This window comes from Elephas maximus, chromosome 2 (assembly GCF_024166365.1).
Source record: "Elephas maximus indicus isolate mEleMax1 chromosome 2, mEleMax1 primary haplotype, whole genome shotgun sequence".
Taxonomy (NCBI): Eukaryota; Metazoa; Chordata; class Mammalia; order Proboscidea; family Elephantidae; genus Elephas; species Elephas maximus.
In genome coordinates this window covers 72124261-72144862 of record NC_064820.1, presented here as the reverse complement: position 1 = coordinate 72144862, position 20602 = coordinate 72124261, and the positions used below count along the sequence as shown (strand labels likewise).

General features: G+C 38.6%; 1 protein-coding gene across 12 annotated transcripts in view; it reads right to left on the bottom strand.

Annotated features, from left to right (window-relative positions):
• MAST4 (microtubule associated serine/threonine kinase family member 4) overlaps positions 1-20602 on the bottom strand; it is a 721413-nt gene that overhangs the window by 75506 nt on the left and 625305 nt on the right. For all 12 annotated transcript variants that reach the window (XM_049864865.1, XM_049864768.1, XM_049864777.1 and 9 more), the window contains 4 exons: positions 14296-14365; positions 10063-10141; positions 3097-3254; positions 422-497 (listed from right to left, as the gene is read on the bottom strand). In XM_049864865.1, the coding sequence (XP_049720822.1) occupies positions 422-497; positions 3097-3254; positions 10063-10141; positions 14296-14365 (383 nt within the window). The remainder of the gene's footprint in view (positions 1-421; positions 498-3096; positions 3255-10062; positions 10142-14295; positions 14366-20602) is intronic.

Here is a 20602-nt window from a genome sequence, read left to right as displayed (position 1 = left end):
AGCAAAAGGAGGTAAAAAAAAAATTCTTTCACGACACACCAAAATATAGGCTTCTGAGAGAGAAAATGGCCCCTGCTTGACGTTACAGCGGCAGGCCCAGAAAACGTGACAAGGAGCACAAATGGTTCAGAGGCCTATCAAAGCAGATCCTCTATGTAGCGCCTGGCCAGGCCACCCAGTGTGTGGCACACAACCAGCAGGGTTCTTGTGACAGCCAGTTCACTACAGAGAATAGCTAGTTTGCTGCAGTTTTTAGCTTAAAAACTTTAGTGATTTTATCTTTCTAATAAGGCACCAATGCTGTTTTATGCCAGTTATTATTGCATTGGACTGTTATGTCCCATAACGAAACCACCTTACAGATTCCAAACCTGTGTTGTCTGTTCCCTCCATGTCAGGCATCTTAAATTCAATTCATTACCTTTGGGAACCTTTCTTTGTAGACATGGTTCATCATAATTATTTCATGGTCACAGCAGGCGGGAGAACGTCCAGGGCTGCAGGGAAAGCAAATAGCCCCTTTAAACTTGTCACAGCATGGAATGAAAATAAGCTTTTTATTTAACAACAAGGAGTTGCATCAAAAGTACTATGCAATCTTCGTAAGAAAAAGTATACTGGGTAATAAACTACAAAATCCATCATTGGTATACATGTATACATACTCACAAATGCAGAGACACCTGACTAGGATTCAAAAAGAAAGTTCAAGAAGTAGAATGCCACAAAATAATTATACAAGCAATATGAAACGAGTGCAGAAGATGTTCTTAAATTGAGATTTTATTCTGCATTTAGTATGAGTTCGTGTAGTTCTGGAAACCAATTAATGAATTCCAATATAAAACAAAATAGGTAGCTACAAGCATTAATGCAAACACTAACATCTTGGACACATTTAACAGCATAATTTCACGCTTTTATCGTACACCTGCGCTCTGCCACATACCATTGAAGTGGTTTAAGTGTCTTGCATGGCACAGATATCATAATTGAAATCCATTTTCTGGTCTATATTTATTTGGGATGCTGAGGTAGGCATTATATATAATACGACAAAGAAGCATACAACCATTGTGGGTTTTTCTTTATGTATTTCAATAGTAGGTTCGTGTCTGTTCCTAGTAGTATATAGTTGTGCAACTTCAGTGTGAATATTATATATTCCTGGGAGGACATGGCTTGCAGGAACTCTTTTCACAAAACCCAAAATGAGACCTATGTAGTACAACACAGTGCCTCTAGGTAAAGTAGTAAAATTGATCTTTTATTCCAGAGCTCAAAAGAATCTAAAACAAAACAAACAAAAACACCCTTCTCAGTAAACTCTGATACTCAACTGAACACCTAACAAACAAAACCTTAATATAGCCAAGGGTGCCATTTCTACAGCATCGAGATCCATACTGTGGTGGACAAGGAGATGTACTACCCTAATCCCCCTTCGAGAAGATTTGCAGCCCAGCCGTTGCTATTGGCAGATGCCTTCAACTTTCAGCCCCTTTGGGGATTGTGTTGGCTAAAGTGAGCCACTTCTCCCAAAGTCAAGCCCTTCCCAGGGTGTTCGCATCCAAGGACGGACCCAATGACTGAGATAGGGATACGAAGGCCAGGCCATTTCAGCCCAGAGGGACAACTGCAACGGCTCATAGGCTCCTGAGACCTAGACCCCCATGGGATGGGCTGAGGCTGTTGGACCTGTGTTTTAGCTCAACTTCTCTCTCTGCCCAATCCTGCTTCTTCCCTTCCTTCCACAGGTATTGATTCCAAAGGCACTCCCTAATAAACATCCTGAACACTAATCTCTATTTAAGAGTCACCTCCTGAGAAACCAAACCGTGACGTATGCTATTATTTGAAACAAGGTCAAAGCAAAACTAGCCTTACTCAATGGCAAATGTACTGCATTTGGCATCCACGGTATTCAGGGAACACAAACACCTACATACTAGATCATAATTCTGGGGAAAGTAAGATTTAGGATTATGAGAATAAAAGATCTGTGTGGACTTTTGTAATGTAGAATCTGAAAATAAATTCTTATTTTTGCTGTCCTTCCTTTTCAACCAAGCTTCTCTCTCTTAACATAAATAAGAATCTTAACTAATTTTTTTTTTTAACTAATCTTCCACCATAATTAGATTGCCTTGAAATTTCCATTATCTAGAATTTTTATAGGTGGCCCCTGAAAGCCAACATGAATTCTGCTACTACGGTAATTAGCAAACTGTGAAGATTTAAAAGAAGAGATGCTTTTCTATGGTAATTAACAGTAACATGTAAATGGAAAAAAAAATCATACTGTATTTATAGTAGTTCACAAATCAATTAACAACACGTACATGAATTACCCGTTGCTTTTTTTTTTTATCTAGTCAATTCTGACTCACAGCGACCTATAGGACAGAGTAGAACGGCCCCACAGAGTTTCCAAGGCTGTAATTTTTATGGAAGCAGGCTGCAACATCTTCCTCCCACCATACATAAATTGTTGTTGTTATTTGGTACTGCAGAGTCAGTTCCAACTCATAGTGACCCTATGTACAAAAGAAGAAACGCTGCCTGGTCCTTCACCATCCTCACAATTGTTGTTATGTTTGAGCCCATTGTTGCAGCCACTGTGTCAATCCATCTGTCTGAGGGTCTTCTTCTTTTTCACTGACACTCTGCTTACAGGTCGTGAAAACTTGACTCTATCCACGTCATTAAGGTTGACTCTATTTTGAGAAGGCAGCTCTTCCCCAGTTGTATTTTAAGGGCCTTCCGACCTGGGGGGCTCATTTTCTGGCACTATACCAGACAATGTTCCCCCGTTATTCGTAAGGTTTTCATTGGCCAATTTTTTTCAGAAGTAGACCTCCAGGTCCTTCTTCCTAGTCTCTCTTAGTCTAGAAGCTCCACTGAAACCTGTCTACCACAGGTGATCCTGCTGGTATTTGAAATACTGTTGGCAAAGCTTCCGGTATCACAGTAACACGTACAAGAAACTGACAGATGCGTGGTGCATACGTGAATTAGAGGGCCAAAATTATCCTCTCAAAATCAGTGAAAATAGATAACCCAACTGCGTAACAATTTGTAATTAGGTCTACATACCTCAGGCTTCGGGAACGGGGGCGCATTGGTGTGTTCCTGCATCTGTTCTCAGTGGCAATGCTTTCAGTGGTACAAAAATGTTTCGATAAAAAGTGTAATTCATCTGGTGTTGGTTGATACGGTAATTGATGCAACTTCTCCTGGGAGGAACAGGATGACTACAACAAACCAAAATGAGGTTATATGACTGTCTTGAAAAGAAATTTGCCAAACAAGTATGAAATCAAAGCACTCAACTTGGGTGATTCCACCACTTTATACTGTTTCCTTTCATATTATAATTACAGTGGCTACTGCCTAAATGTATAACCGATGCTCTCTCTGAGAGGTCAAAATGTCTTCCGTATTTGTCTTTAAGACAGTTTTTCAAATGATAGCTTCTTCTCTGGAGAAACCAAGGCTCAGAAAATGGATCCTGCTCAGTCAGAGCCCAATCAATAAAGTGACTGCTGGGGTGAGAATTCAGGTGTACTAAATGACATATTAGTTTGCCACTGAGTATGGTACTCTTGGTTCTACTGCTGCTTACAATCAAACACTGTGACTTTTTGATAACAAAAAATCATATGATGTGTGATCATAAGGTAATGAGACCCTCCCTTATAATGCATGCTGTCCCTTTGAGGGCATCACCACCAATGTATGTTGTCAGAAAAAAGGAGAAGAAATCATTAAGATACTTTTTCAGTAATGCCACTGTCTTCAAAATTTGGAATTTTGTTTCCTTTCTTTTTTTTGGCTGAGATATCACTTTTTTTTACAACAACTGCCGTGGAGGAAGTTTTTTATCCCTTGGGTAAAGATCTGCTTTTTGAAAACATTCACTCGACACATGGGAAAAATAAGGTGCAAATGGGGAAAGGTTAAATAGCACTGCTCTTCATCAGTCTGAAATATATAACTATAAAGCAAAGACACTGGTTTTTGTTTTTTATTTTTTGTGGGATATAAACTCACAGTTCATTAAAAGAGACAGAGATTTTTGAGTAATTGAAACACAGTTAGAATAAGCACATTTTGAAAGATAGCACTCGTTGGAAAATGTAAGCTCTAGTAGGCTTTTCTTAATTTAAAAAAAAAAAAAAAAGGTCCTTACATTACATGCATACTTCATATATACTGAAGTGCCGCAATGCAGTAACACTAGAAATTAATGACTAAAGCTTAACAATCTCCCTATGCCACGGAAGTATAAAACACCTTACTAAGTACATACTGAGACAAAAAGGGGAATTTTAGAATGTAATGAGATTATCTTATAAACCACAAAAATGAGAACACATTCCTGGAACGACTTATGAGACACAACCAAAGCTCTATTCAAACTGTACAGCCACAGTCTCAAGTACCTTCACTATGAAGAAAGGAAATAAAGTATACGAACTAAGCAGTCAACTCAAGGAATCAAGGAAAGAAAAATACAATCATCAACACAAGCAGGAAAGAAGTGGTGGTGATAAAGCAGAGATAAGGATATTACCAACTAGAAAAGCAGAATTAAGAATCCGTACATACGTCTCAAAGGAAAACAAATGCCCATAATTCTTATCCAAGATTCTAAAATCCAGAGCTACAAAACTTGCAAGTTTGTTCATAAATTTACACTAATCTCTTTTGGTCGCAAAACATTGACTGGACTGATGAAAAGCGACGGTATTTAAAACTCTTCCATTTCCATTGGCATAAATGGTATGCCAGCCACTTTTTATGCCTCTAGATCTCAGAGGGAAGGCATTATTCCAGTATTAATGCATTGAGCGTCAAGGCGGGTCCACTCTGAAATGCATGAAGCTCAGCAGACCGGAGCTGGACCCTCACTGTTACGCAGGTTGAGCATTCTATTAGGTGATGCTTCCTAGACATGTTAGTTTTGTAAACTTTTGCCTTTTTTTCCAAGAAGTAAGGCTTGCAGCATAACTATGGCTTTCCTGTGTGAGAGTTAGACACCCTTTTGGGTTTGTTTTGGTTTTTCTGTGTCATATTTGGAAAACCAGAGGTTCCCCATGTAACTTAATGGAAAAAAATAAAACCAAATCTTTTGTCAACTGTGACTCATAGTGACCCTATAGGACAGAGTAAAACTGCCCCATAGGGTTTTCAAGGAGCAGCTGGTGGATTGAAACTGCCAACCTTTTGGTTAGCAGCTGAGCTGTTAACCACTGCACCACCAGGCCTCTAACATAACAGAAAAGGCCTGCAATAAATTAATTATCTAGCTCTCATTGGTATATTGTAATGCCACAGATTGGTGCTGCTAGAGTGCAGTGGCCTCACTGGTAGCTTGGCCAAAAATGTAAAGACACTCAGTAAGCATGCATTCCAATACTGAAAACACATACCATTAAAAATAAATTAAGGACAAAAATGTAGTAATAAAAGGGTTAAAGTGTTTAATCTACTTAGTGTGAATGTTCATGCAGGTTGCTGTAGAAATATTAATATATTTGTTTATGAGGTGCTGGTTCAGTTGCTGCTGGGCTGTTATGTACAGTATAGGGATCTTGTTACCTTTTTAAACCTGAAAATGAATTTTAAAACACACTAGGCTCAAAGGTTTCAGATAAGAGATTACGGACCTGTAACTTGCATGGGAACAATACCAAGTGATTTGGAAAAGTGGTTCTCTTCACAGAAGAAGAGAGTGAAAGTGGCTGGGTGGAGATGGACTTTAGCTGTATCTTTAACGATGTATTTTTTTTTAATTACTTTAAAAGGCAACTGAAGCAAATATAACAATGTCAGCATCTGTTAACTCTAAGAAGCAAATTTTGTGATCACTTATTTTAATCATCTAACTTAACTCCATAAGGAATGTATTCCACGTTTCCTGAAGGAGAATGTGATAAACTAAAAGATGTAGTGGTGCAAGCAAGCGTTATCACCTTAACAGAACTAGAGAAACCAGGAGGCAGAGAGAGTCTCTGGGGAGAGAGCCCCTTTCATCTCAGTTGGAACAAGTAAGGTGTAAAAGGGAACAGGATGACAGGAAACCCCAGGGGACACCAGATGAGTCTATGTCACCGGGAACAACTGGAGGCCAGAAAAATGGCCTCCAGGTGGTTCAAAAGGTGCCAGATGGGGCCCAAAAAAGTGATGCCAATGTTGAACAACACTGAATTACAAGGTCAGAGGCCAAGATCTTCACCAGGGACTCTGAGGAGAGCTTCAAAAGCCTGCGAAGAAGGTGTCAGGACAACGAAGGAATGTATGTGTTGTTCCCAAGACCTCACGCATTAGTGAAGGAACACTTCTATTGGGCAAAACATCCTTGAAATACCAATCTTAGAATAGTCTCAAGAACCAGTCTGACAGTTTTGCAATAAGTTGAGTCTCATTTATGCACACACACACACACACATACATACAGTGAAACCTGTGAGACCTAGAACTTGACGGGATTGCCTTGATTTTCTGGGTCTCAAGAGTTTCCTGTGTTTGACAGGGTGCGGTCTTAACACTTTTCTATCATTCTCTATTAGTGGAAGATATTTGAGTTTTCCTTCTCTGACAGGTTTCCGCCTTACACAGGTTCTGGCTTTAGCAGCTTTTACTATCTATGTATACATATAGAGTATGTCCTCCAAGTGGGTCTCATCACCCAGCTAGTTGGCATATGACTTTTAATTATACCATGAATCAAACTGACTTCCAAGGAATGAAGATTTATACAAAACTATGCTGTCAGTTCCCAAGGCAATTAGAAGATTTCCAGGAAAAAAAAGTTCTGAGTAACGATATTATTCAAACGAACATTTTGTCTCTCAGGATAATCATTTTGCAAAGGATAATATTAATACACATGTAGAAGTTTCTATTTGTTATTTACTAAAATGAATATCATTGCATACTAATACCTCATGCTTATGGGTATTTATGTTCTTATTTCCATTCTTCCCCTCAGCAGAAAATAATTTATCTGGTAAGAAATATATAGGGGAATGTCCGGGGAATGTCCTCTACTGTTACAATTCCTTATGAACTTATTTTAAAATTAAGAATGGTGATCCGATTATTATTTTGGGACAGTTCCATGAATTAATTTTGACTGCAAAATTTGAAGTAAAAGAAGTTGCAATACTAAATATTCTCCGGGAGGGTTGACTAACTTCATATGACCAAATTTTTCTAATCTCAGAATATAGCATTTCCAAAATTTGCCAGTTTGGCAGTTTCTACAATGTCCAAAGGATGAAGACATAATACTGTTTACATTTCAGCACATGCAGTTCTGGGATTCAACTAACAACATAATTATCTGTAAAATTTAAACTATATTTTCAAAGTGCTTACAATTTTATTTGTATACATTCCACATTTTTATTCTAAGAAATAACTAAAACATTTCTGATTGAATGATTAACCTAGTGAAATGAGAATCTAAGGGCGATTCAGATTATATTTAGAAAAAAAGAAAATGCGACTACTCAGCAGTTTTGCACAACTTTTGCTCTGATATTTAAAGGACAGGAAGATAAAGAAACTGAAGAAAATGGGAAGCAGCTTTTCTAGTTTTCACTCATCACTCTCATCAATAATCAATAACTGAACTTTTGTATAACAGCATCTTCAGGTCACAGATTAAACAGTCCCCGACATCTTAGACAAAATAGCCATGTTAAAGGCTAAAATTTCATTCTAAAGAAAAAAAAAAGGAATATTGAGAACAACTGTTATCTGACATACCTTCTTCAATAAAATAAGCACTTAAGACAAAAACTGCCTTGTCCCTGGTCAGAAGCCATTAAAATACAGAATACGTGTTTGACTAAAAATTGTCTCAGGAGGCTCCTTTAGGCACATCTGGAAGTCAGAGGCAGCAATGGTTCCATTATGCCAGAGAGTTGGGTCAGGTCTTCTAAAGGTTTGTTTTAAAAAAATACAGGTAAAAGTCCTTAAAAAAGAGACAAGAGCTTGGGGTCTAGGCTACTTACTGTATTCTTACTGATAAAGCAAGGGGGTTGTAAGCTGCTTCTCAGTTAAATTTCCATGCCTCATCAGATTTCTGACCCATAAAATGAGGAAAGCAACAGCAACTACCTTATAGGGTACATTTCTAGGATTAAATGAGTCAATGCATTTAACATAGACTTTTTTTTTTTTTTTAATGTGCAGTAAATGTTTATAAAAAATTATGTAAAAAACATATTTGTACCAAACGGGATTTGAATTCATGTAGGTCATCCTTTCTTTATAGGTTCATTTTTAAAAACTGCATGATTTACTAGAGATGGGAAGACGAAAGATCCTCTACTTTCCCCATTCTTCTCACCAAAGAGAGATCTCTATTAAAACTACAATACACTTGACTGAAGAGTAATGTAAGGTCATAAGGTGAAGACAAAGGAATTTGGGGTCAGAAGAAATGAATGTAAATGTTTGGCTTGGGGAGAATTAAATAATAATATGTATGGAAAGCCACAGAACAAAGAGCCAAACATTCTGTTTATCCTTGGCTTGATTCTACTGAGAGACTCCCATGGGTCTGGAGAAGAACAGTATTTAAAACTTAGAAATTTACTTGGATTTTTTTGTTTGTTTGTTTTTGTCAATCAATTTCAACATTTATTCTCACGCTAGGTTTTCCATATTTTCAAACATTTAAACAATGGACCAATAACCAATGGCGGTTACTGGCACAACGACCTAGGAAGGCTTTATTATTATTTAGTAACAATTTTTTCCACTGATGCCATTCAGGACTTTTAAACAACGTTTTCCAGACGTGAGGCCTACGTGACACTAAAACTACTCAAGGTTGCAAAGATGTTTCTCAAAAATGATCTAAATGGACAATAAATCACATACCATGACAAAACAGGATAATGGATAGGAAAATAAATGACCTCGCCTCAATAAAATACTATAAAGAAATGGTAAAAAATAAAGCAACATTTTAACAAGTAAGTTTTAAAGGCGCTCCAGAAAACCCACACTATACTACATCTGGAATTCTGGAAACACATAATGTAACGCAGTGGCAATACAGTTAGAGCTGATCTATTTATACATAGTTTCTGGTCAATTCAAGTATTATGAAGTGACTGAATCGATGTGTTTGGCACAGTGCTGGGTACTGTAGAAAATAAGATAGATGGATAGCTCTAAACAATAAGCCACAGATTGTGACAAAATGGAGAAGGGAATGAACGAAGGGGCTCTAAAGTCACCTGGTCTACATCCCTGTTATGGTAGAACAGCAACCAGATCATCTCACTAGGTATTTATTGAACACCTAGCACACCAGGCCTTTTAAATGACTACCCAGTTTCTAAAGTTCTGCAGAGTCAGCTATCCAGTTCCACAACATCACAGAGTTAAACTGAGAAAGCATTTATCTAACCAACTGAATTGTTTCCGGTAATTGCCAGGCCTCTCACTGAAATGTTACAGTTTGGGCAAGAGCAGCCTTCTTCCTATAGCCTATTTTCATCTTGTCTCTTCATTTATATTAACTTTCTTCTAAGACTAGTTCTTTTAATCTCCCCCTCTAAAAGAAAGTTCTTACCTAGAAGGTATAGAGAAGTTTAAGGCTTGCTATTTTTTTTCTTTGAATGAAAGAGAAAAAAAAAAAAAAAAAAAAACTCTAAGTCATGCAAGCAAAAAGACCCAGGCCATCAAATTTAATGGCATTTTCAGCACTAATATCACTGGTATGGAACCAAAGCAATAAAACCAGATTGTGTTTTTTCCCAAAACTATACCAAACAGTATTAAAACAAAAGCCCCCAATCTCTTCCAAACTTGCAATCCTGGGACTTACTCAATTTATGCACCACAGTGTAAAAGCTTGCAGCGAAAGCATGTCCTTTTTATGTCTGTCAGCACATCATCTGATGCGTAACCTATCTGGAATGGCAGACGTGCAGAATTTATCTTTTCTTTCCTACCAGGAAACACCCAGAGAAAACACTGCCTGCGTAATACCTTTGTGGTGGTAAGGGAGAAGAGAAAATGCCAGGCACTTACAGAAACCGTGGAGCTGGGCGTGTTTGTCCCATAGCCAGAGGAGGGGAGAGAAGCCAGCGACCAGCGGCGTCCATCAGTCCTATTGAGAAAGTAAGTTTAGCTTAGGCCAACACTGGTGTACTGTTACATGGGAACCCCAGGGAAAGCAAGTATTTTTAGTCCAACAAATGACACACAAACATAGTCTGTGAGGACGTGGAAATGCTCAGCAATGTTCAGGGTAAACAAACATTATACAGCAGGTTGACCTCTATTTAAACTGAATCAATGCACCCAAACAAGCAGAAACTGAATGGCTTGATCCATATTATTGATCTCTCACTAATACACTTTGACAAAATGAATGCCAGGGATAATTACAACTATCAGACTCAGCAGATTCAAATTAATACAAATAGAAAGGGAGGAGGAAAAACACTCTTATCTGGAAACCAATAACCTGGGCCACTGCTCTCAGGAAGGGCCTGGCCTACAGTACAGTACAGCAGCCCGTGGGGAATTCCATTGCATCCTCAAGACTTTCTGCTTATTATTTTCAAGGAAACAGTTCTACTGATCACACCTGGAGACAAAGGGATCAGTGGACTCATGGCTGGCTCCAGCTTTAAGTGGCAGATAGCTTTCAAACTAAGAACGTGACCAGCCTTCTACTCAGAATCCTTTAAGAGTTATTGCCTTCTGACGCGGCTGGGCTTTCACTAAGATTGGCAGAGAAAGCCTCCTACAGAGCTTATGAGCTTGCAGCCCAGCTCTGGTCAGTGACAGTGGGGGCAGAATGTTTTAGCTCCCCTTCTGTGACAGAACCTAACCCAAAGAGTAGAGTTGTTCTGCCCCATCTTAGAGGAAAAGTGTCAGCAGTCCTGAAGAGAACTGTTTTTATTTTCAAATGGTGCTCAGATGGGTAGCTGCTGAGTTGAACTCTGGTTATAAATCATGGTCATTATAAGGGTCTCAGAAGAGTTAATGCATTAGTAGAGACAATACCAAAAAAACAAAAACAAAAACAAAAAACAACCAAACTCCCTGTCATCGAGTCGATTCTGACTCAGAGTGACCCGATAGGACAGAGTAGAACTGCCCTATAGAATTTTCAAGGAACACTTGATGGATTTGAACTGCTGACCTTTTGCTTAGCAGCCACAGGACTTCACCACTATACCACCAGGCCCTATAGAGTTTTCAAGGAACACTTGATGGATTTGAACTGCTGACCTTTTGGTTAGCAGCCACAGCACTTCACCACTATACCACCAGGGTTTCCAGTACAGACAATATTGCTGCTAAAAACAGGGGACACCAGAAAGCAAATTTTCTGAAATTTCTAGTATTTCAGAGTGATTTCTTTATTAGCAATTTCAAGTAAGACTATACCTTAAAAGTCATATGACATTGTGAAAACACACACACAAATTTGCCAAGGGGTGAAACAGGAAAAACACATTTTATAAAGAGCTATGTTACATTCCTAGATGCAGTAACACAAGTAGATTTTTCTTCTGTAATTCATGATTAATCTACCAAGTGAGAGACAAGAGTGGACAAAATTTACCACAGACACATTTACAGTAAGTTGAAGGCAGTGAACTGAATAGCGTTAGACTTGAATTTGAGAAACATTACAATTAGATGTAAAAAAACTGACATTTTAGCCTAAATTTACATTTAAGGGAAAATACAATTCTAAGCTACCATGGTTGTTGGCTCCAATAAATATGAATGGCCCACAAAGACAAAATGGAGAAACTCAAGTGGACAATCACAGAACTATTAAAATGTTAAGACTTCAGTAAAATTTACCTGTCATTTCTGTGCCATGATTGGAGTACAATTGAATCAAGTATGTTTTAAGAAAACAGAAGCAAAATAAGACGTATGTAAATATGGCAGATAAAAGGAATTTTGAGAAGTTATATGTCTTTTAAAAATATTTTTAAACAATTAAAATGCTAGTTAGAAATTTAAGAAAAAGTAATTATAACAACATGCTTAGAAAGACATTTGACTATTAATTAAATGGACACAAGTTGTTTCTATTTTATTTGGCTACTTACTAAAGATTTAAAATCACTCCTGTATTTTATATTTAAAACACCTCCAATTCTATAAAGTAAGAAAAGGACATGATTTTAAAAGAATTATTCAGTCCATTTAATAGCAATTATCAGAAACTAGTCTCTGGAAAGAGTGAGGGACACAATTTCCCCTACCACGATTTTGTTTTGTGATTCATTAACTCTCCTTTCCCTCAGGTATCAATGAACATATTTCAGATGAGTGAACAACTCCAAGACGAGACATGTTCTTACTAGTTCTGAAGCATAAATCACATTTGCTTTCCCCAGAAAACATACAACTAAAAGAATGTTTAAGCAAGAGTGTGCTCAGTACTCTGTGCAGGTACGAACCAGAAATAATTTCTGTCCCATAAAGTTACCTAAGTTGTCCATGTCTATTTACTCAAATGGAACACAAAGGACCACTGTATTTTCATTACCATGACAACTGCACACCATAGTGACTATATATATATGTTATGTACAGCACGTAAGAGAGAGCATGTCCTTTTTTCCGGAGATTTTTTTTATCACAGAAGCACTATTTGGATACCACTAACGATGTTTTCTTTTCTTTGCAGTAGCGACCAATAAAATGTTATCTGAAGAAAACACTATATTCTTGCCAAAGCAACAAGGCTTTTCTGAGAAGAGTCTTTTCCCTGCAGATGGAAATCTCAATGTTACATTAAATGAAAAAGGAGGGGAAAACATCTGATGGGAACGCAGGACACAAAGAAACTGGTGTAAAACATCATTTCAATACTACTCACAAAAATATAGATTGATATGGTCTACAAGTAAAGAATGAAACATCCCAGTATCAATCTGGCTATTATAATTCAAAACGAAGGAAAAAAGGTCAACTCCAACATCAGATGAACTGTAAATCCCAGTATTACAATTAGCATTGAAAACAGGTCTCTTTGCTTTAGGAAAAAAAAACTACTTGCCTGTGATGCACATTGCCATCCTTTTATTTTAACTCAATATGAACAAATTAACTTGATAATTTTACCCTAAAATATGACTTAGAAAATATGGACAGCAAGTGCATGTCATCATACTTTCCAATCCGTAAACAGACTATTAGATCACAGGGGATGTGCACTGGAAGAGTATTATCACAGGGGTTAAGATCAGAAAAGATGAGTAAACCTGACCTTTACCCTCTCATTCAAGAATAATTTCAAAAACAGCATTGTTTCTTTGATATCAATGCACTATTGAACTAAATTCATAAAATAATGGAATGTGAGAGTCTCAAAATGGCATTATTTCTTAAAGGCTCAGAAATGCACACCAAATAGAATGGAATGGGTGGAATCTCCATGTTTCCTGAATGAAAATCAACTCTAAAGAGGAAGAGAAAAATCCCTGACGTTAAACAAAAACATACCAATTTGAGTTTTCGTAACTAACACAGGGTTCTATTTACTTGAATAAAAGTTTAAAAAGATGATCACTCATGTCCTAATCTAAATTAATATTCTTTGAAGAGTGTGGAGGGAGTTCCATCTGGAAATTTATGCAAAATGAACTAGAGGTCTCCTGTGATAATCTTCTGTCACGGTTTATGGTTTATTTGTCAAAAATTAACGTGCCTGGAGGTTTGTGTATTTTTATAGCACAGAAACCAGATTCATCTGTCCTAATCACCCACTTAATTATTAGATTCTCTTCATTTCTACAAATCTGGCAGGATTAAGAGACTACAATTTCTGTCACATTTAAATACATGCTGTAATGAGATTTGCATTTTTCTTATTACTTAAAGTAATTAAATGCACCTTCTTTTTAAAGAGTTGCGTTTTAAAGACTATGTGGGCTCCTGGTCTTCAATTTTCATATATATTTTTTTCACCTGCAATAGTAGCATCATTGTGAATTTAATACTCATTGGATGAACACAGGTTTGCTGAACCAGTTAATTCTCACATTTTCTTTACAGTGCTTAAAAATGAACAACTAAAAGAATAAAAGCTTAAATTAGGGGAAAAGCACGGTGTAGGCCTCATAAGTTCCTTGAAGGTCATGTCTTAGTTATCCTCCCAATGATGGGGGCAAAATACTGTACACATATAAGCCTTATGTGATCACGAGCAGGACCTCATAAAGCAGAAGAGGGTGGTGGATTCTGTGCATCACACTTTACATTCCTTTCACTAGAAGCTCTTACCTCCGTGCAAACGAAAAATGGGCCGAGGCACTGGGGGAGAAATTTCTTGGGCTATCTTGAGGGCTATTTCCTGTGGAAAAAAAGAGAAAAATTTATAACCTGACTATGTTTTTGTATCATCCATTTCAATAATCTTCTTCTCCTTAGTAATAAGCTTCTTTACACTTCTATAATATGCCCTCCCTCGATGTTTCAGTTTTATCTGGAGCGAGGTTCTGGGGAGCTTGAGTTCCAGCACAGCTTTCCAAGTATGCACGATACAGGAATAACATAATCACTTCTATCACCAACCACCAGTTCTCTATGCATTTAATAATCCAAATATTCCAGTCCTATAGAATGGGAAACCCTGGTGGCATAATGGTTAAGTGCTATGGCTGCTCACCAAAAGGTCGGCAGTTCAAATCTACCAGGCGTTCCTTGGAAACTCTATGAGGCAGTTCTACTCTGACCTATAGGGTTGCTATGAGTTAGAATTGGCTCGACAGCAATGGGTTTTCAGTACAGAATAATGAATATACAAATATCTTGGTTGTGACCTTCCAGATGTTAACATTTCAAACAACAGGATGGATGGGTAAGCATACGCATTCCATGGGGGACTGCAGGGTGTTTTCTATTTAGGGAGGCAGCCTTAGTATTTTTTATTTAAAGGTGCCTGAACAGAAGTCTGAGCTCTCAAAAATAAAATACTCCTATTCCAAAGTATGTATTTTAAAGGTGAATGTGCCAGAACTAGTGGTAAAACACTGGGAAGAACAAAGGAGTTCAGGCCTATTTCTAAAATGACACAGATCTATCTCAGCGCCGTCTACGTGGCCCAGTAGAATTACCCTTGTCAGAATTTTCCTCAGCAATCCCTCTGCTCCTTAGCAGCTGGACTGTGACTGGCCAGGCAGCCTTAGAAAGCCATAGCCACACAAGGGCCGGCAGAGCGCATTTTCCCTACGTCCCAGGCAAGGCTTCAGAAGCTGTCTCCTTTTGTGACCTGTGGGGCAGCGACTGCTTGCTATAAAAAGGGTAGCTCCTTGGGGGGCCTTGTTACTTTCTAGATGAGACCACTCAACCTGCTGCTGGTTATTGAGAAGGCTTGGCAGGCAGCTGGCAAGGGGAAGTTCAGGACACTGTGGACTACCTTGCTTCTCTCTGCATGCTTAATTAGATTGGCTGAATTGTCTGAGGACAAGATATGGCTGTAAGTGGTTTAAATAAGGAGATGGGGAAAGACTGCAAACTAATCCTGTGTGTTCTTGAAAAATGGGAAAATAAATCAGGAAAGTACATCCAACCCTTAACACCAAGCCAGTTGCCACATTACTGGTTTCTTAGTGAAAGTGACAATTGTAATTGCGTACAAGGAATGCAAGCCTTCAGTTTAAAGCCAGTATCTGGCTGTAAAGGTAAACAATTTATTACCTGGGTGCAAAAAGAATAGACTTAACACATTAAGGAGGATAAGTCTAGTATTGCCTTGAGAAATTCCACAATGGCTACATCTCTACTGAAATTTTTCAGTTAACTTAAGGTGGCAAATTTTATAGTGATGTCTTCAACAGATGCTATTAACTTTATGACAGACAGCACAATCAACGCCATTTAACTGGGACACACTGAGAAGCCATTTCTTTATGAATAGAGAGTCAGGGAGCATTTTTCCCCCTGCTGCAGTGAAATTTATCATGCCTTTGGATCTGTTGTTCCTTGGGCCCCTGGAGAAACAGATGGTGCTTTTGCCATCCACTAATCCTTGACTCTTTTTGTGTATTTATCTACACAGCTAAATTAAGTTCTTTCAACTTCTCTCAACAGCCTTCATCTCCCTCCCTCCACTGTAGCTTGCACATTACTCTTCATCCTTCAAAGGTCTTGATGATTTCAAGATGGCTAAACATTTTGTTTCCTAGATGGAAAAAAATAGAAGGCCAGAATCTTGGTATAGATTTTGATTTTTATTTGGGGGAAAATGCTCACTTTGCTCACATCCCACATAGAACAAACTACCAGTAAATTTGGTGCCCTGGTGGTGCAATGGTTAAGAGTTCGGCTGGTAACCAAAAGGTCGGCAGTTCAAATTCACTAGCCACTCCTTGGAAACCCTATGCTGCAGTTCTACTCTGTCGTATAGGGTCACTCTGAGTTAGAATCGACTTTTTGGCAATGGGTACCAGTAAATTCTTAGGGGCAACACAACAGATTCCTTGAAGGCAAGTGTTTAAGAACAATCCCTGCTACCCTACTCACTTCGAATAAAATAATAAGTCTGATAAAACCTGGCACCAAATTTAATCCCCGTGTTCTTTGTAAGGAGAACACTATATCTGGGGATTATAATGATATCAACTCAACAATTAGGGAGATTCTATTACATATTTATTTTATTTATTTTAAATATTTTTAAAAATCTGAAGAATTAATTCAAAACCCTTTTCATTTTTTCAGATTTTAATAAGTGGACCCCAGGAGTCCCTAACATCTTACAATATATGATGACCCATCACGTGTAGATGAGTGGGCAGAGATACAATTACAGAGGTGGGGTTAATTTAACTCTGCTCTTAAAAATAAATAAATAAATAAAATTCAAGGCTGCCATTAACAATTTCTAATCTTTGGATTTTCCTTTCCCATCCTGGACTACCTTTCTAGGCCTATCAACTGAAAATGTTTCTCATTTTCTTCTCATCTATTCCTCCACTGCTGTAAAACCAAGCCAAATCCCTACATCTTCAACTTCAAGACTACAGAGCCATTTCTATTATCTTACTAATTACAAACCTTTCTCTTGTTTCATGTCAGACTGAAAAGCTAAATTGTAAGGGGAAAAAAAGGAAAAGACTGTATTGCAGCACCAAAATGAATTATCTAAGTGCTATGCGACGTAAAAGAAAATGAGGTCATGTGGGCTAGCCAACCAACCAGATTCATTGTTGTTGAGTCAGTTGTGACTCAGAGTGACACTACAGGACAGAGTAGAACTGCCCCATAGGGTTTTCAGTGAGCAGCTGTGGATTCTGGTTTTTCGTTAGCAGCTGAATGCTTAACCATTGTACCACCAGGGCTCCCACGTGGGCTAGAGTACCTGATAAATCCTTAAGGACAAGAGACTTGAGCTTAATCAGAGGGCATTTCAGCCAGCTTTAGATAAGGAAAGAAATGGAAGGGGACTTCAGGAAGAGGGTCAAAAATAATGCAAACACTGTAGGTCAATAACATAGTGACAAGCTCTCTGGCAGCAAGGAATTTGGACTGGCAAAGTCGATGAACTGTGAATTATGTTCACTGGAACTAACTAGTGGGAGGCTTTGCAGTTCTTAAGTGGTGCAGCTGTTAATGTTCTTGGCTGCTAATCAAAAGGTTGGAGGTTACAGTCTACCCAGAGATACCTTGGAAGAAAGGGCTGGCAATCAGCTTCCAAAAAATCAGCCACTGAAAGTCCTATGAAGCACAGTTCTACTCTCACACACGTGGGGTTGCCATGAGTTGGATCAACTAGACAGCAACTTTTTTTTAGTGGGAGGCAATGAGTTGTTCAGAAGCAAGGGAGTCAGAATTGACTCGACAGCAACTAACAACAACAGAAGCAAGGGAGAGAGGTTGAAGGTTACAACTTGGCATGAGTGTATCTGGTGAACAGAGGTGGTGAAAGAGGATGAACCAGATTAAAGAAGGCTTATTAGGGGCATTTTACAGAACAATCCAACCAGTCAGCAATGGATTAGAAATAAGCATTGAAAAAAATGTAGGCTAAAAGTGACTAAATTTTCCAGTGTGGGTGGATTGGAAGAATGGCCGTCCCACTGATAAGAGAATTTTGAGAAAACTGGCACAGTGGTGGTAGCAGAGGAAAAGGCTAGATGAGCACTCTGTAGATTTTTGTGTCATGTACTACTGAACATTCTCAATTTTCCTTAGGGAGAAATTACGAGATTAGCAGATTAGATAGGCAGAAGGCAATCTTTGAAGTCTTTGTTCTTACTTGAAATAAAAATCGATTTCTACATTATCAACTTGGTCTCTGAAGATTTTGTGACACAATGTGTTATACAGTGTTCAAGATACTGCTAATTTAGAACAGACCAAATTAGAAAACACGCCTTATATACTCTTAACTCAGAGATGAGGAGCTGGGTCCATTTTGATTGTGGCACACACACACAGTGCTTCTCCAGGATGAGAAAGCAAGACAGATTGAAATCAGAGTCCTATACATGACCTTCACTCCTCACAGCGCTGCTCTCTGATTCATCCACCCATCTGCAAAGCAATACCTGAGAGACTCTCAAATGAAAACTGGAGCCAGTTAATTCTCTGCCCATATGTGCAGCACTTGCTTGTAACTGAAATGCTGCTGCTCCCAGGAATTTGCTGGCTCTTCTATGTTTGAGTGCTCAGACACTTTATAGATGGCTGGTTTCGAGGCTCTGGTTTCGAGGCTGATGTTTCTGACCTGGTATAGTAAACCTTTTTGGTGGCCAGGCATTAGTTAGGTAATTAACTCCATGATCTGAAAGGAAAACTAGCACAGCTAATATGTAAGCAGTGTATCAAAATGATACTTCACCTAACAGTGCTGCACAGGGTGTCTCATTTTAGAAGGACTTATTGTTAAGAAAGTGATTTCCAGATTAATTAAATTGTTTGATTGCTTTGTAATTAGGTTGGAGAAGTCCTGTGTCTTCACCACAGAGAAGCAAGCTGCAAATCTCTTTAAAAGGTATATGTTATGCCCACTATAGATTACTAATGTGCTTTTAAATAGCTGTGCGTTCACAAAATGATAGTTTCTGAGGCTCTGATTTTCTATCAGGACTGAGGGAATATAAGGATTAATGATAATTGCCATTTGAAACTCCTGGTGGATCAAAGAGTAAGCCCCCATTTGAATCCTTGTTGTCACTACTTGATGATCCCTTACATGAGTTGTGACGTCCTGCTCCACAGTAATCATTGCTGTGTTCCTTATCGCCTTGTGAGATTCTTGGCAATGCACAGGTACTGCTTACAAACCTTAAGACAGAACTCTGCAGACTCAAATCTAGAATCTCCTTGTAAGAAGAATGCCAGCAGATAAACTGGGCACTCAAATAGTTATGTAGGAGCCTCAAGCTGAGCGAACATTGTAAAAGAATAGTTCAAGCCACCACAGAAGTTTCAGTCTATCCCACTGGACCCAGGCAGGTGACACAGGAAGAGAGTTAGAAATCTTCCCTTCATTCAGACACCTGTCTTGGAAACTGGTTCCTCTCCAGATGTAACTGTAGAATATTAATTAAACCTGGGCAGCTGTTTAGAATCTAAGTGGCCAAGGAAAAACTTTGGTTGGCCTTCAGTGGAATTGTGCCCGGGTAAGCTGTGAAGAGCCAATCTGTTGCAAGAGATCTCTTTAAGGTATTAAAAAGCAAAGATGTAACCTTGAGGACTAAAGTCAGCTTGACCCAAGCTATAGTATTTTTAATCACCTTATATGTGTGCAAAAGCTGGACGATGAATAAGGAAGACCAAAGAAGAATTGATGCCTTTGAATTATGGTGTTGGCAGAGAAGATCGAATATACCATAACTGTCAGAAGAAGTACAGCCAGAATGCTCCTCAGAAGCAAGAATGGCAAGACTTTGTCTCTCGTCTCACATACTTTGAACATGTTATCAGGAGGGATCAGTCACTGGAGAAGTACATCATGCCCGGTAAAGCAGAGGATCAGTGAAAGAAAGACCCTAAAGGAGATGGATTGACACAGTGGCTGCAATAATGGGCTAAAACACAGCAACGATTGTGAGGATGGCGCAGGACCAGGCAGCGTTTTCTTCTGTTGTACACAGGATTGGTATGAGTCAGAATGGACTTTAGGGCACCCAACAAGAAGAAGCTGTGAAGTCCTCAGAGGAGGCCCATGAGTAGAAGTAGTCTTATATGCTCAGGTTTTCAAGGTAAAGAACATTTCACACAATGATTTGAGCCTTTATTATAATCTCGGCTCTCTGAACCTCTTTTGGGTTTCCCCCTTCCTGCCATATTGATCCTTCCATAGCCAGCGCCACTACTCACTGTCATCTCTGTCTGATCGGCTTATTCATTCAACAAATATTTATTAAGCCTCTACTAGATAGAGGGGAATGATATGATTTGATTTACATTTTTAGAAGATCCCTCTAGCTGGTCTGTGGCCAGTGGACTACAGGTAGGCAAGACTGGAAGCAGGGAAATCAGAACGCTACCAGCACAGACAAGGTAAGAGGCGATGGCGGTTTGGGTGCGGTGTCTGCAGATCTGAAGTGTGTTTTGGCAACAGAACCAACAGGATTTTCTG